We start from the raw sequence: 16,526 nt of genomic DNA, 5'->3' as shown, positions 1-16,526 counted from the left end.
TGAGGATTTTGCTGGACAAAGTTGCCAATTTGACTTTTTTTCAGGCGCCATAGAATTAAAACCTACTTAATATTACGTGATTAATTCTACATTTTTATGTAGGAAAGTTCCATTACTTCAAGTTCGCCGAAAGAAAACTTAGAAAAATATTTTCTTTTGAGAGAAAATCAAAGACAAAGTTTAGAGGTTAGAATAATTTTTGGCGCGAATTTCCAACACCCATAAAAATATATTTGGTAAAACAATCAAATAAAAATTTCACCAATTTCAAAAAGACAAAATCAGCAAAAGAAAAGAAAACATTTTTCATAAATAGGTTCATTTGCATGATTTTATTTTTTTTCCATTATGTCACAACACTCACTCATTCTTCTGCAACTATTTTTTAAACTATTTTGTTTTTCAGTTTTTTGAAATAGGTAGATATAACCTTTTTTTACGCTTAAACATTTTTTTTTGAATTGAACTTTCTGCAAAAAAGTTATTTACATTAAACTCTCTTTTTTTAGTAATTCCTTTCATTTTATTTTCTCTTCTTGACCATCTTGATACTGTTTTGGGTTTGTTTTTGATAAATTGAGAAAATTGAACAATAAAAGAAAATTCATTCCTAAAAACATTGAATTTGACTTGAATAATTTTTCTTTGGAGAACATTTAAAGACTTTTCAAGAGAATAAACTTTGTTTTTTTGATGATGAATATTGAGAAAAAGTTACATTGAAAGAAAATGAGAAAAAATATTTTCTATAAATTCATACACACATTCATTTTTTTTAAATATCATATAATTATATTGTTTATATATAGAAAATATTAAATATCTTCGTCATACAATAATTTGTTTCACTAAATATTTTGTTTCTTCTTTATGTACAAGTATAAAAGCTAACTTGAGTATATAAATTTTTTCTTTTATTTATTTTTTCTCACGGTACATACGTTTCTACGTCGATATATAGTTTTTTGTTCTCACATTTTTTTCTTTTTAGTAATATATATTTTTATATGCATCGTAATTTGATATTGAGATGAAAAAAGAAGATAAATAATCTCCTTTATCATCATTATCATGACTAAACGTTCAAAATGATTTCATAAGAAGATTTCGTGTCACATTTAATCGAATGATTTTTTTTTATAATATTATATCTCAAAAAACCTTTAACACTCACGTCCTTCCTATACTCCACACCCTTCACACTCCCATTCCAATGCATGATTTTATTTTTCACAACAGACAACATTAATATTATTCATCAAATATATAATTTCTATTATGTCTACCACTGTAATATTTTTTTTCTTTCAATTTTCCATATAACGTCTACCAACATGTCACCCTGTATATAATGAATATATCAAACTATGTTCTAAATTTCACTTTTTTCTCTTCACATTTTTTTTAAAATAACATCTAGGAAAAATTTCTTATCTTACATCCTATCTTCTTGCTTCATTTAATAGTTGCTTTTTTAACGAACTACGAGAGAAAATACATTATATATAATTTCCTCTTTGATTTTTTTCTACATTGTGTATTTACCAAACACCCTATTTCCTCGTTAACTGTACCTACTAAATTCCATCCTATTATACGATATACAACCTGAATGAGAAAATGCAATTTCCTCATGCTTGTGATAATAAATTAAAAGTTCTTAAGAAGAAAAAAAGAAAAGATGCAAAATTGATAAGATGCTGTCAGTTAAAGCGGAAATTCTCGGTGCTTTCCTACAATGCGGAGAATCATTTAATTTTAGATTGATTTTCCAGGAAAATCTTCCTCAGTGGAGTACTCAGAAAAATTACAGCTCACATAGCGATAGTGGATATGTAGAAAATTACATAAACCTTGATACAACAAAAATAGATAAAATTGTATAAATCTATTTGCCTTTTCACTGAAGTATTGGAGTTAGGTGCTTCTTTCACTATCCTCAATGAGTTTTTCTTGGTATGAGTATTTATCAATTATTTTTCAATGAATGAATAACTTCTGAGGGTTCCGAGAATTCAATAATCGCAGCCAAAGTCGAAATTGTCCATAGTGGACAAAAGTGGTCACAGTGGCCATGTCATATTTAATGGATTTTTGCAAAAAGTTTGAGGTTATGTAATGTTATTTCTACGTCCGGTTTAAAATTATTCTTTGACTGTAAGTTATGCTGAAATTTGTATTAATCCTTTCGCGTTCAATTCTCCCGAATTGTAATGAATTTTATTATTTTTCCAAATTAGAAATGAGTTTAATTAATTTACGTAAATGAGACTAAAAGACGTTTGAGCTGAGAAATGTTCTCTGAGAATATTAACAGAATAAATATAGTGATAAATAAATCGAATATTTCAATATTTCATGTGGACGCGAAAGGGTTAAAATTCACAATCTTTTGATTTTTCTGAGTGTCTTACTGAGAAAGAATCTTACAAAATTCACAAGACAAATAAAGGCGTTTATTTCTCCACAATTCCTTAAAATTAAAGGATAGAAGAGAGAAATAAATGAATATTTTAGTAAATTTTCAATGAAATTTCTTGCCTAATCTTGCGCGTATCTCTCCTTTGAGTTTAAGAAAATTAAGTATATTATTAAGACTTTTATTTGTATTGGATATACTTTGTAAGATCCTCATAGATGAATTTAATTAATTAAAGTAAAGAATTTAATAAAATTTAATAGCAGACTGATTGTTCTTCGCACCAACTTTCTATTCAATTTTTTTTTCTTTGGCACATTGTTTAGATAAAATCTAATTAAAGAATTTAAAGAACAGATTTTAATGAAAAGCAAAAGAATTCTCTTTCTTCGATTCGCTGACTTAATGTACACGATTGGAAGACTACCCGTGCTATATATATTTTTTTTCATTTCTTGTTAAAAAGAAGCTTAAAATTTATTTCTTTTAAAAAAAGAAAATGAACAATTAATTAAAAACTTCTTCGCTGAAGGATGAATTATCGTTTAAAATGAGATTTATTAATAAAATTTCATTTAAAATGTGATTCGATTTTGCATTTTTTTACGTCATCACTTGAAAACTCCTTAATTGGGTTATTGTACTAATTTCTTATTATCGTAAGTCAGTTCCATTTGAAGAATTTCAACTTCGAAATGTTCACCTCTTTTGCTTGATATCAGATCTAAAAATATTTTTTTCTTCTTCGATATATCTTTTCATGCCGTGTTTTCGCAAATGAAAACAATCCTTCTGTATCTTTTCTGAGAATTTTTCCCATCAAAAAGGAGCTTTTCCTGTTGCACAGAAAATTATCTTCTTGAAGCTCTAATTCCCTGCGGAAATTTGTGTTGCTTTCTTGACTTTTCTTTTAAGCTTTAGAAAAGAAGAAAGGACACACGTGTCCGCCTTGCGTCTCCTTTGGCTCTTCGAGCCATCCCGTACTGTCACATGCCCCCCTCAGTGCTTGTCGTGGCTCCCTTGGAATCACCAACACCTCCTGATCCGCCCTCATCATCCCTCGAAGTACCAGCTGCAGCTCTACCCGATAATCCACTAAAGTCCAGCTTGTACTGCAAAGATGAATTAAATTTCTTTCTCAATCAAACAATTCAATCAACATTTATCATTTGATGCTTGTTAAAAAAAATATTTTGCATAAAATTAATCCAGATTTGTCCATTCTATTATTTTTAGTACACTCGAAAATTTATCTGGCATAAAAGATTTCAATTTCCATAAAATTCAAATGGATACGACGTTTAAGAAAGAGTTCTAGAACATTTTACGCAAAATTTTAAGAGTTTGCGTTGATAATTGTTTATTTTAGACAATTTTTAAGACATTTCGCGTAAATTGTTTAGAAACTCTCGGGCATATCTGGGTTAAACTGTAAATAGAGCCAAAGAAATAGGAAAAAAAAAGACTCCATGATGTGAATTTATTTAAAAAAATTAATTTGACTTGAAATAAAATTTTAAAAATACGTCATAATGTAACGTTTTTCTCAATATTTATCAATAGTTTTCAAAGATTTTCATTTACTTTCCTCAGTTCTGCCGTATTATGAGATAATTTTCAATTTTCTAATCATGATTAAATTGAAAAACTAAACTCATAAATAAAAATATTTTAATTAAACATTTTCCATAATATTGAGGACCTGATGAAGCAGGAAAAAATTATCAAAAAGTCGTCCAAAATAAAACAAAAAAATATAACATTTTGTCTTCTATTTATATCCTTTACTAGACCGAAATAATTTAAAATAAATGTAATTTTGATAATGAAATTTTTGCTGCATGAATTAACTTTTTGGTTTTGCTTATTTTTCATGAGCATGAAAGAGCATGATGCATCTTCTTATGCAATTCAACCATTTATATCATTTATATCCCCTTTTTTCCCTTCCTTAACTCAAAGCTTCGTCAAAAAAAGTTGCTTTTAGTTGTTAGTGACAGACTAAAAAAAAACTTGGCATGAATCATCACAGAAAACTTTTAAAAAACTTCAAAGAAGAACATGATAAATTGTTGCGAAGGAACAACAGGAAGTTCTTTTTGGCTCTGTTGTTGGAAAGAACAGCAAAAAAGCATTAATTTTCCAATTTATTTTAGAAGTTGTTTTTTTTTTAGTGATAAAACTCATTTTATTTGCCCAATAGTGCATTTAGTGTTTTCTTGTTAATATTTAGTGTTAATGATGGCAAATAGCAGCAGCAGCAGTAGCAGGAGCATTATTTTGGTGGTTAATTGGCCGATGGTTTGCAGACAATTTGCATAAAGCACTCATTGATCCTTACTTCATTACCGTGTAACGATGATGCCGATGCCATTCATCTCCTCCTGTGCATTCAATCACGTCCATTTTGCTCCTTTTATAAATACAAAAGGTTCGGTGGTTGGGGGTGTATGCTATATGTGCTATATATAGTGTAGGTGGAGGTCTGTCTGTGTGATTGATTTTCTTTCCGTTTTTTTTTCTTTACAAAAATAGAAAATGTTCACCCTTCTCTCGCAGATTATTTTCTTATGTTCTTTCAATGCGAGATAAAGAAATAGATTTAGCACGAGAAAAAAATCTCATCGGTGGTGAAGGATTCCATTGTCTCTACATTTTTTGTCCCTTTTTTTGAGCCTCTCTTAAGTCCGCTCATGGCGCAAAAGTGAAAGGAAACAGTGTAAATAATTGAGATTGCTTGACTGTGTCTTTTATTCGGTTGAGCAAAGACCCGGGGAATCGTCATCACTTGAAAGAGACACTTGAGGAATGGGCAAAAGGCACTTGTTGGGGCATACAGAGCCCGTGCTGGGGATTAAAAATTCAACAACTTTTTTTTAGTCATACGGAGTTGGGGCGTGCCATCCTCTCCCCTTTTAGATTAATATTTATCCTTGAATGTCCCGCCAATAGGCTTCCCCATTCAGCTCATATCTTTTGTGCATCCCTGGGAAAAATCCCATCCCTTGGACTCACCTTATTGGCACAGTCAAAGCACGTGGTGACGACTTTATTGATGACGTTCATGAGATTCTTGGTCTCTTGGATGACGTGGTCCACTTTAACGAAGGTAGCTGCCTTCCCAACAGTTGGGTCCTTTACAGTGAATTGCAGTGTCTGCACAAATGTTGGTACTTTATCCACATTCTCCAGCAGTTCCTTCTTCGGCTGCCCAGCGGGAACCTAAAGCAGAAATTGATTTAATTGGTTTTCTTTTTAATGCTCTTTTCCCTCCCTCTTTTATATAAAATTTAAGGAGTCTATTCATTTTGTTGTTGTTATAGTATCGGGACCTCTTCGAAGAAGTAGATGCGAAGGAAAAGAAAAAATTTTAATAAAAGCCAAACAGACTTTTTATTTTCCAATGTGAAATATCTAGGAAAGAATTTTCATAAAAAAGTTAAGCCACGCCTCTAATTTATTTCACCACCATCTTTCCTAATAAAAAAAAATGTGACGTCAGTACTTTGATTATCCTTCTTTTTGTTTAAATAATTTTTAATAGTTTTGTTTATTTTTTAAATAATTTTTAAAAGTTTTGTTTAAAGAACCTCGGTTTTAAGCATCGAAGCATAGGTATGTTAATACGTTAGTAAAAAAGCTTCAATAAAAGAAAGCAGCATTTTTTCTCCTTTACTTACACAAAAATTAGATAGTTATAGCACCTGAAACTTGGATGTAATAAGTCCCTATATAATTATAAAATAAAATATGATCCGTCGCCTTTATATGTATTTTTAACAATGGAGGCCAAAACTGGTAATCACTGCCAATTTGACTTTTTTAAACCGCGCCATAGATTAAAATCGATCCAACTTATCTTGATAAATTCTAAATCTACGTGTAGATGATTTCAAATAATAGAAGTTTATCAAAAGAAAATCTGTAAAAACGTTTTCTTTATAATAAGAAATTAAGCTTAAAATTTGAGTTTAGAAATTCGTGTCCTCCAAGTGTTAAGGAAACATTTTCGGGCTTTCACAACTTCTCATTTTCTTTAAATACAAAACATTACAATTCTTCTCAAATGTTTCAGACATTTTAGAACTTTTTTTCCCGAAACATTCATAAAAATGAATAAACTCCTTTACAACAAGGAATAAATTAAAAGAAAAATTCATACCTGATATGAAAATTGCCGAACAACTTTGTAAAGACGATTTGCTTCCTCGGCAAAGTATTCAGCCTGCGTAAAAAGATCCTGTGTGGTCCTCAATGTTCCCTCCCCTTTTGTGAATTGGTACATTGAGAAGGCCATTGATGACATATTCTTGGCCCTCTTAACGATATCATTGTTCTCATCACTTGCCCCATTCCACTTATCCGTCTCGGCGTCCATCTCATTCGTCAGCATCTTCATCTCCAGCCCGGCTTTTGCGATCTTCTCCTGCTCCTCCTGATCGAGTCTCGTTGGTTTTAGTGGCTTCGATGTTGTTCCGTGTTTCTGCGATGAAAAATAATTAATTTTACAACAATTTATCAAATAATTTCGTTCCTTCAATCCTTACTCCAGGTCGCGGTAAACTGAGGTACTCCGTTTTATCAGGTTTCGTTTGAGCTTGAGCCATTTCGATGATCTCCTTCGATACTGTTGACACATCACTCGCCAACCACTGCCACATATCAACGAAAACTTCGAGATTTTCCTTTGCAATCTTACTTGTGGGATGCGCCGATAGAGCCCTTGCTGCTGTGATCACCTGCGGTGCATAGATCTTCAGATTTATCTCCATAAACTTAGCCTGTACTTGCAGTGTTTCTGATAAAGCAATATGACGCAGTAGTTTGCAAACCTAAAAGATTAAACAAACAAGAAAAGTTAAATCTTGCAACATTGATGAGATTTCCTTCAACTCACTTCCAGGATATGATCAATGTAGTCATGGAAGCGATCAGCGCATTCCTGTAATCGATCAAGCTCCTGATTTAAGGCAATATTCCTGAGGGAGTTGACAACATCGATGCCCGCCTTGATCACGTGCGCCAGTTCCGTGACCTGATCACTTACAGCGAGTACGAGTTGCTGACTAAGATCCTGCCCGGCACTCTGAACACTCTCAATTGCCCCATCAATCTCCGTTGTATTACTAATGAAGGGTTCAGTATTCACGGCTATTCTTAGTAACTGATTCAATTCAAGTTTGGCACGATCGCACAGTAGGAGGATATTTTCACGATGCTCATGTGTTGTGTAGGCAGAATCCGTAAAATCCTGCGTCTTCTCGACGACTTTATCGAGAGCCGCCAGCAGTTGATCGCGCGTTTCAGGAACAAGAACCGATGAGAGACCAAGCATGGCTGCTTCAGCACTTCGACTAGCCGGTGGTAGGAGTTCCCGCTCGAGGCTGGCATACGTCCTATTCTTCGTTCTCTGCCCATCAATACGCCGATCACGAACACTACTACTACGGGTCAGTTCACGTGGGGCTGGTGCTTCTTCGACAATTTCACTATTCCCAATTACTTTGGGCGTCGTCTCGGTCACCTGAGGTCGCGATAGTTCAACAAGGCGCGAAAAGTGCTTGAGACTCGTAAAGGCGGATGCACGCTCTGAATCCCAATCCACCTGACCACCTCCACGGGGTGATAGGCGCTCAGCTACCGTCTCCAGTACACCATCCTTCACCACGTAGTGTATGAGATCCATGGCTCGGCGCATCTGGCAGAAGACAGTATCGCGATTTTCACGAGAGTCTGGGCACTCTGGGTGACGAAGGCATGTCTTGGATGATGTCAGCAGCATCATCGTTGATCGTTCCAGTACTTGACGAGCTGCAGCCATTTGGGCTCTCCGTCGTTCCTCCTTCAAGTCTGCTTGTCTATCACCTTTAAAAGCAAAGAAAAAAAAACGTTTTTTTTCTGTTAAAATAATTCAAAAATATATTTTTAAAAAAAAGTTTTTCCATATTTTCTTATGCGACTCCGGTAGTTAATACTGAGACGGCGGCAGCCGCATAAGTTGAGATTTAAATAAACTGATTAAGTTTTCCTTCTCAAAATTACTTATTAGACATTAATTTAAACTTAAATAATAATTTTAAACAGAAATTGACTTTAAAAATTATTTTGGTGCTTTTGCGCTTCTTCTCCCTCCTGCCAAATGTATTTTCATTAATGTGGAATAATAAACTTTTTCTATAACAGCAAGCACAAACTGCAAATTCAATTTAAATTTCTATTTTAATAGTAAATGTGTGGTGAATGTAAATTGTCAACTTTTAATAATGCTTAACAATGGAAGAGTATGTCCTGCACAGCAAGCATGGATAGAATGGCACAAAATGAGATAAGTTTAAATTTATTTATTAATTTTTAATAAAATTTCTCTAAAATTCGTATCATATCACATGTTTCCTTGATAAGTCATTTAAAAACGATTTTTATTTAGATTTTAACGTTTATTTTAATAATTTTAGGAAAAAAAGACAATTTTTGATTAAACTGTCATCGCATTTTTGACAAGATATTCTTTTAAATGTCAAATGATAACTGTCAAAAGAAGAAATGTCATCTAACCTGTCACATGAGCGAGTTCCACCATTTCGGCGCCAAAAACGGAAAAGGCTTTAACGAATTCAGTAAAATTAGCCACTTGCTCCATCCGACACAGAGACCTGGCAACACGATCCTTGGCCAGAAGTAGCTGCTTCACCACAACAATATCAGCTAGCAGAAGAACTCTCGTTACGGAACTTAAGAGGGCCCTGGCGGCCCTAATCATGGCACTTCGGTCACTAAGAGGTCCATCCGGAGGTGGGTATCCGAGTGGATCTGTTGCTGTAATTTCGCACAGTCGTTCAATTGAGGAACCTGAAAAGAAAAAAAAGAATGGCCACCATGTAACATTCTGTATGGAAACGAAAACATGCCAGAATATATTTTCTGTGCCAAGAAAAATCTCCGAGGACAATAAAGTGGCATAATCCATGAGTAATAAAAATCAGTAAAGGAACTTCCATTGGGGATGAGGAAATATAGGTATATGGGCACGGAAAACTCATGCATTTCTTATTACGGTAGGAAAACATGTAACATTTATTGGATTTGAGAAGGTGTCCTGTTTGTGGGAGAAACACGAAGGACACCTTCAATGGACTTTTTTCCACGCAGAAAACTGTCACATTTCCAAGAAATATCATCAAGTGTAACCAACATGAATGAGGATGGAGAGATTTTCTCAATAAAATTGTGAAATTTAAATGTTTAAAAATAAAAATGGCTAAAAGTCTGTCATATGCAATATTTAAAGTAGTTTTATTGCATCCAGAAGCATAGTATTGACAAGAAAGTATTTATATAAGAATCTTTGATGAAGAGCAAAAAGCTTGAAATGCAATTTTAAAAGCAAATATTAATTATTTGCCAGGAAATCTGTGAAATAGTTAAAAATTCTATGTGTTGACATCATTGACACAAGCGGAAGTGACGTTGACATCTGTCAATCTCACTGATGAATTTTTCATGTGAAAATAAATGTAATTTAAAGTTTTTGAACTCAACAATTTAAATAAATTTTTAACTTTGCAACATTTTTTTCTTCTGTAAATGATTTTTAAACTCCTTCTTATCCAATGTGCTTTTATATAATATGTACTTCTATCTACACACTATTCCCCATGCTTACCCCGGAAGAAGCACAAGTAGTGAAAATTGCACAAACATCACTCTTTCATAGTGTGGCGGAAATGACGCAATAGTGTTAGCTTGAATTACCATTTTTCACAGTAGTGAAGAACTTGTGCAAGGAGGATTTTCCCATGGCAAAGTGAATGAGATTTGCACCCAAAGTGTCTCATTAGGGATGGTTTTGTGACGCTTGAATGTGCTCCATTGGAAGAAATGAGATATTTCAAGAATTTCATCTCTGAAGAAATAAATTTTCTCTTGATGAATTTTAATTTGCGGCTTTTCTTGGAAAATATTCCACACGCCTAGCTTATATAAAATTTAATGTTTGCGGAAAAATCCTTCTTTATGATTCCATTGACTTTTCCATGCGGAAAGATAATAGCAAAATTGAGATGAAGAGGGCAAACGCAGCTATATTTCTCAAGGTATATAGTACAGTTAGTTGATTGAGTTTAGGGACAACTCGTGAAAAAAAAATAAAAATTCTTAATGGATATTGAGTCAAATATTGCTCAATTATTGGTCAAATCATTTTTACCAGAGTTTGCTCTAAAGTTTAACAAACCAGATTTATTTCTTCTCATTCATCTAAACCGAAGTTTGAGCACATTCTTTTTAACTAATTGTCTCCTACAGTTGTTGCCATCATAAACGTAAAAATTAATTAGAAAAAAAGAAAATATCAAACAATTTTTTTTTTTAAACAAACATTGCCTAAAATGTTACGCAAATATTGATCAAAATTTCTTCAATGTTTGCTCAAACGTTTGATTCATTTAATCAATAAAAAAAATCTTAAAAGTTCCTTTACATTTGTTTAAATTACTCAAATCAAACGTTTGGTCAAGAATTGAGCAAATATTGATCAATTTTTTAAAAATTAAATTGAATAAAATATTAAACATAAACTTTGATCAGATTTTGCTCAAACCAAATTGCTTTATCAAAAAATTGTGTTCATAAATTCAAATTAATTATACATCAATGCCAAACATTTGCCAAATATTGCTTAAAATTTGATTAAAGTCTATTATTCTATTATTAAGAGTGAAGAAATAAAACAAATCTTTACAGAATTTTCTTTACAAAACTTTCTGCAGAGCAAGATTGCCTCAAATCTCATGTTTGCTCAAATATTGTGTAGCAGACGTAGATTGGCCAAATGTTGACCTCAATGTTTTATCAAATTTTAATCAATATTTTTTTATTAGGATATTTTCCAAGGACCTTCTTTGAAGAACAAAGACTTTTCTAACATTGAGTAACTTTTAATCATGATTTATTGTCTGGTCTCTAATAGCCTGTTGCCTAAGCAGCTCTCGTGTTATATAAATTCTATGTAGATTCGAAAATTGTTGTTGCAGCTGACGCAAAGATGAGAGCATGAAAAATATAAAGTAAACTTTCTTAAAGAAAGGACAAGCACGAAGAACTCATTGTGCATTCCAGAAGAATTTCTGACAAATTAAACTCTTCACAAAGTTTTCCTCTTTTTTTTGCTATTGAAAGAAAAGTTAATGGGATATTATTTTTAATATACATAGCATCTGCTATATATATTGTAGCTTGTATGTAGTACATTATGTGTATTTTTATCATCTGCTCAAAGCAGAGATGTTTTGTCCAATAAATGGCTACCATTTTCCCATGAACGAATGTTGATATGATTTTATCTCATCAGTTGCTCAATTTCCTCTTTGAGTTATCTGCCACTCACATCCGGTGAAATCTACCAACTCCCCCACCATCCCCCATCCAGCCCCCCTTTGAAAAGTCATCGAGAGTCACCTTCAAAATATTTCCTCCAGCTGAGAGCTTCATGGAGCAACCCATGTTGCCTGTCTGACGTGTCTAATGCGAGGCGGGGGAGGGTTTTTTGGGGATTTTAATTGCAAAAGTGGGGGATGTGAAAATTGAGAAAGATACCAAAAGAGACAATTTCCCGGGGATTTTCACTCCCTTCTCACCCACACAAATCACATCGTCATTTTGGATGTGGCAAACTCAAAATTTCCACTCACACAAAATTAATAAATTTCACCCGCAAAAGTACCATCTTGACAGTGTCAACGATGATGGTGGAAAACGTGGGCCTCTTCACGGGAAAATTGTATTTCTCCAAGCTCACGGAAAATGTGGTTTCTTTGAGGAAAAAAGAAAGAGAGAGGAAATGTAACGGGGATGTGAAAGAAGGTGCCCAGAGGGTGAAAAGAAAATAAATTGTGGAAAATTTTCATTTCAACGTACGCATTCTTTTTTTTGCCACTAGCACTCCATTCGCAGTCAAATAACAGTTTCCGGAGGGTTATTCCTTTCAATTTCTCTCCATTTTCATATCGCGACATTTCCCATACACTACCTTGAAGAATGTTTGAGACAGGGGGATTTATTATGAAAAGTTTACCACAAAGGACAGGATATTGAAAAAATTCTTCGAATTCTTCTGTTACGAATAATACAGCTTGGAGTTTTTGATAGTTCTTTTGCAATAGTATTTTTAATAAATTTCTTTTTTTTTGACAAATCTCATCTGTAGGAAATTACATTTCAGTTGAACACATGGGTGATGAACAATATCATGTTGAAGAAAACATAGCATGAAAATGAAATTTTTCTTTTTCAAATTTTTAAGCGTTAACCATACTTCAGCGTCGCTAAAGAAAAAGCCGGGTTTTTTTGTTTTCTCCCTCGCACCAATTTCAAAATGTATAGCGTCCTCTCCCTCATTTTTAAAACCGCGTTTACATCTACACACAAATGTTTAAGCAACGTTGTTTCAGTTCCACAATTTTCACACAGTTTCTTCCCATTTGGCACCTCGGGATCTTTCCTAGAGCTTTTATATGAACTATTTTGTGCCACAGGAGGAGTAGTTTGAAGGAAATGCGGAAGATTTTGATAAAAAAACACCGTATTTACTTACCTGATTTCACACCACACACAAATGACATGTCACAATTTGCCGACATTCTCCGACTACAATACGATGTCAAAATCAGGTGAGTGAAACAAAAATTTTTTTCATGGAAATTCCCCACATTTTCCTCCAGATACTCTTCCTGAGGCACAAAATAGTTCATAAAAAAGCCCTAGGAAAGGTCCTGTGAAGCCAAATGGGAAGAAAGTATGTGAAAATTATGTAAATAAGAAAGGAACTAAAACAACGTTGCTTAAACATTTGTGTGTAGATGTAAACGCGGTTTTAAAAATGACAGAGAGGACGCTATATAATTTGAAGTGGGTGCGAGGGAGAAAACAAAAAACCCGGCTTTTTCTTTAGCGACGCTGAAGTATGGTTACCGCTTTAAGCTCAACGTTTCCCTTTCCCCAAAAAAGGAGATAATCCACTTTCAATACAAAAAACATTTCTTTCTAGGAAATAATCATGAAAAACATAATCTTTCGTCATTAATAAAAAAAATCAGAAGAATAATTATATATAATTAAGATCAATCATTTTCCAATGAGATAAAGGAGATAAATAAAGAAAAGACAGCACAGTTTTATCAAAAATAGCAGCAATGACGTCATAATTTTGTTTTTCTTTCATCTCTTTAATGTGTGAAATGTAAATGATGAATTGCTGATGCATTGCCGATGATATTTACAAGATATTACGCTCCATGTAATTAAAAGGATAAAAAAACACACTAATGACGTTACTGTTTACATTTTTTGATAATTTTTTGCTAATCCCAGTGGAATATATTAAGGATTTTTGATATTTTTTTTTATTCTTTTCTCATCATTTACTAAATTAAGCGTCTCCTGATTATTTTTTATGAACGAAGGATTAGTCTGTATTAATGAATAAACTCCTTTAGAGTTTGATTTCTTTTTCTAACTCCCAAATAGGTATAATGTTATGCATTTAAACTGATTAACGTGATGTAATTTCCATCGAGTGTTTCATAAAATATTCCACACACCTTTGTAAGATTTAAGTGGTTTACATGATCTATAATGGTGAAACGTGGGAGGCATGGTAAATCTAAAGCATCTTCTATGTGCAATTTATACCTACAATATCATGCAGAAGGATTAATTTGAGGATTGAAGCTTTCAAAGGAATCTTCTTGTGTACCTATTTCTATTCTCCTGCCATTCTCTATTTGGAATTCCTGTGAGAAACTTTATATCTGTATAATTTAATCCAACTATGCAATTTATGCTATGATTGCATGTTTTAATAGTGAGTAGTAACTCACAGGAGGAGTATTGTTGACCAAGAGTCTTTTACGAACATTATTTATCATAGACAGTGTTTTCAATTAAATTCACAAGAACTTCACACACAGAGAATATTCTTCCTCAATTCATTCATTCATTTATTCCTCTTACAAAGATTGAAAAGTTGTAGGAAATTCTTGGAAATTTTTGATAGAGTTGTTTGTTAGGTAAAGACTGTAGTACCAATAAACTTTACTGAAGCTTTACCTAGAAATAGAAGTGATTGCATAACAAATGAATTGAATTGATCTCGATAAATAAATACGTTTTCTGTGTCTTTCCTTTTTTTTTCAACGTTGTCCTCTCAATTGATCCTTTCTTTCTTAAATTTTCCTAATTTTTTCGATATTTTCTTAATTTTTAACGGTTTTAGTAAATTCTTTTGTGCATATTTTCCTTAAAATTCTACATAATTATGTACTCAGAGAAAGGGTTACAAAACAACCCCAAGGGTCTCATTGATTTTGTGAAGTTTAACTCCCTGTGCCTGCCTGCTCCTATGCTGGGTTTCCCTGATGAATCGTCAAGAGAGGCTGTAAAATTAAATTGGCAAACGTTCCCCAATGTGGGTGGAGTGTGGGGCAGAAAATGGCGCCAAAGTGATTGCAATTAGGCGAGAAAATCAATAAGTGCATGTGACACGGTAGCAATTAAGAGTGCAACACCGGGTGGAAATTAAGTTTATCAGCCTGGGCGGGTGGGCTTCGTTTAGAGCCATGGAAAAGAAGCCCAATCAGGTACGAACCAAGGGCAGTTTGTGCGGGGATGGAGTGCAAAAAAAACACGATAGAATCACCAACTAATTGCTAAAATGGGTGGAAGCTCCCAATATGGACGGGGGTTGTGACTATCGAATGCGTCACACTTTCAAATTAATAAATTGGCTCACCAGATCGAAGATGTGAGTTTGGATAAAAAAAAATAATGCCACGGAGAGTGGTTGTGGAGCTAATTTAATCCCGATGCGAGAGAGCTTTTCCACCCATGATTAATGGCATACAATTTTGTTCCCTATCCGTGGGTGGGTGCTTTTGTGAAATTCATGTGAATAATTCAATTACCTCTCACCCACTTAATTTCCATCGTGCGGGTGACAATAACTGTGGTGGTTTTTCGGCGAATGCAATAAAAAGCCAAATATAAATTGTGATAGAGGCGCGGGGGAGGTTTGGGGGCGATGGATCTCTGCACCACAGTAGAGAGCTTTTTGCAGAGGAATTCAGCCTCAATGCTATTTTTGGAACATTATGCAAATGTTTTGTGTCTTAAAATGTGCTTTTAGCTTTTAGTTTTCTACTTTTTTTTTGAATTTCTAACGCTTTTAAGTTAATTCTTTTAGATCCTACTTAGGGGGGACTTTTTAATGGGAAAAGCTTGATTTAAAATCTGTCTTAATCCCTCTCTAATTCACTTCAAACTTATAAAATCTCAGTTTTTATGTGAATTAGGGGAAAGAAGGGCTACGTGGGCACAACAAAAGTGAATTCTAAACCAAAATTCTTGATATTTTGTATAAGAAATTACGAAACTTTAATCATGTCTATTTTAAACATTTTATGCACTCAAAGCAAATAAAGTAATATTTGCATCAAAAAAAGTAATTTATCACAATAATTCTCACGAATTTAACTTAACAAAATTCAACATTCTTAATCTTAACACGAAGAAAAGATGCAGCATGGTGTCTCCTGAGTGAAAAATAGCGTCTACGTTTTGTGAAAAAGGTGCAAAGTAGTTTGACGTGATAGGACGTACAGAGATATATTTTATAGGAGATACTAGAGAGACTAGAATATAACCATAGAAAAGTGGGTGCTGCCTCTATAGTCTTGTGGAGAATAACCCATGAGGAGCAATAATAGGGACGACACCCTCGCGCACTACCCATCTTATCATCAGGCGGCAGCCTCAACGCCATTAGCAACGCTCCAACGTCTTCAATGGAGTGCTGCACATCGATTTTGTCGTATGAGAAATATAACTTTTATAGGCCTCCCATAGAATGAGTTGTGGGTGGGTGGGAGGCGGGTAAGGTGAAACTCCTCCATTCACCCAAAGTTCAGTCAGACGAAGGAAAACTGGGAAAACTTACACATAACAACTCGAATAGAAATTTCTCTCACCAGAGTGAGATGCTTTTCAAATTGACGCCATACCCCCACGTATGTGTAATTTGTCGTCAAAAGAGGTGGAAGAAAAGACTTTCACT

At 33.7% G+C, this 16,526-nt stretch overlaps 1 protein-coding gene across 3 annotated transcripts in view; it reads right to left on the bottom strand.

Annotated features, from left to right (window-relative positions):
* LOC129795849 (alpha-catulin) overlaps positions 1-16,526 on the bottom strand; it is a 140,868-nt gene that overhangs the window by 102,446 nt on the left and 21,896 nt on the right. The window contains exons 4-9 of one of the 3 annotated variants that reach the window (XR_008751156.1): positions 8,975-9,268; positions 7,317-8,284; positions 6,967-7,251; positions 6,582-6,902; positions 5,435-5,641; positions 3,123-3,531 (exon numbers count right to left, since the gene is read on the bottom strand). Coding sequence is in view for 2 of the 3 variants with exons in the window: in XM_055837363.1 (XP_055693338.1) it covers positions 3,406-3,531; positions 5,435-5,641; positions 6,582-6,902; positions 6,967-7,251; positions 7,317-8,284; positions 8,975-9,268 (2,201 nt within the window). In the remaining variant the exon portion in view is untranslated. Of the gene's footprint in view, positions 1-313; positions 3,532-5,206; positions 5,289-5,434; positions 5,642-6,581; positions 6,903-6,966; positions 7,252-7,316; positions 8,285-8,974; positions 9,269-16,526 lie in introns of those variants that run through there. The other 2 variants (XM_055837363.1, XM_055837364.1) reach the window with 2 other exon arrangements.

Source organism: Lutzomyia longipalpis, chromosome 4 (genome assembly GCF_024334085.1).
Source record: "Lutzomyia longipalpis isolate SR_M1_2022 chromosome 4, ASM2433408v1".
NCBI lineage: Eukaryota > Metazoa > Arthropoda > Insecta > Diptera > Psychodidae > Lutzomyia > Lutzomyia longipalpis.
This window is presented reverse-complemented; position numbering and strand designations above follow the sequence as displayed.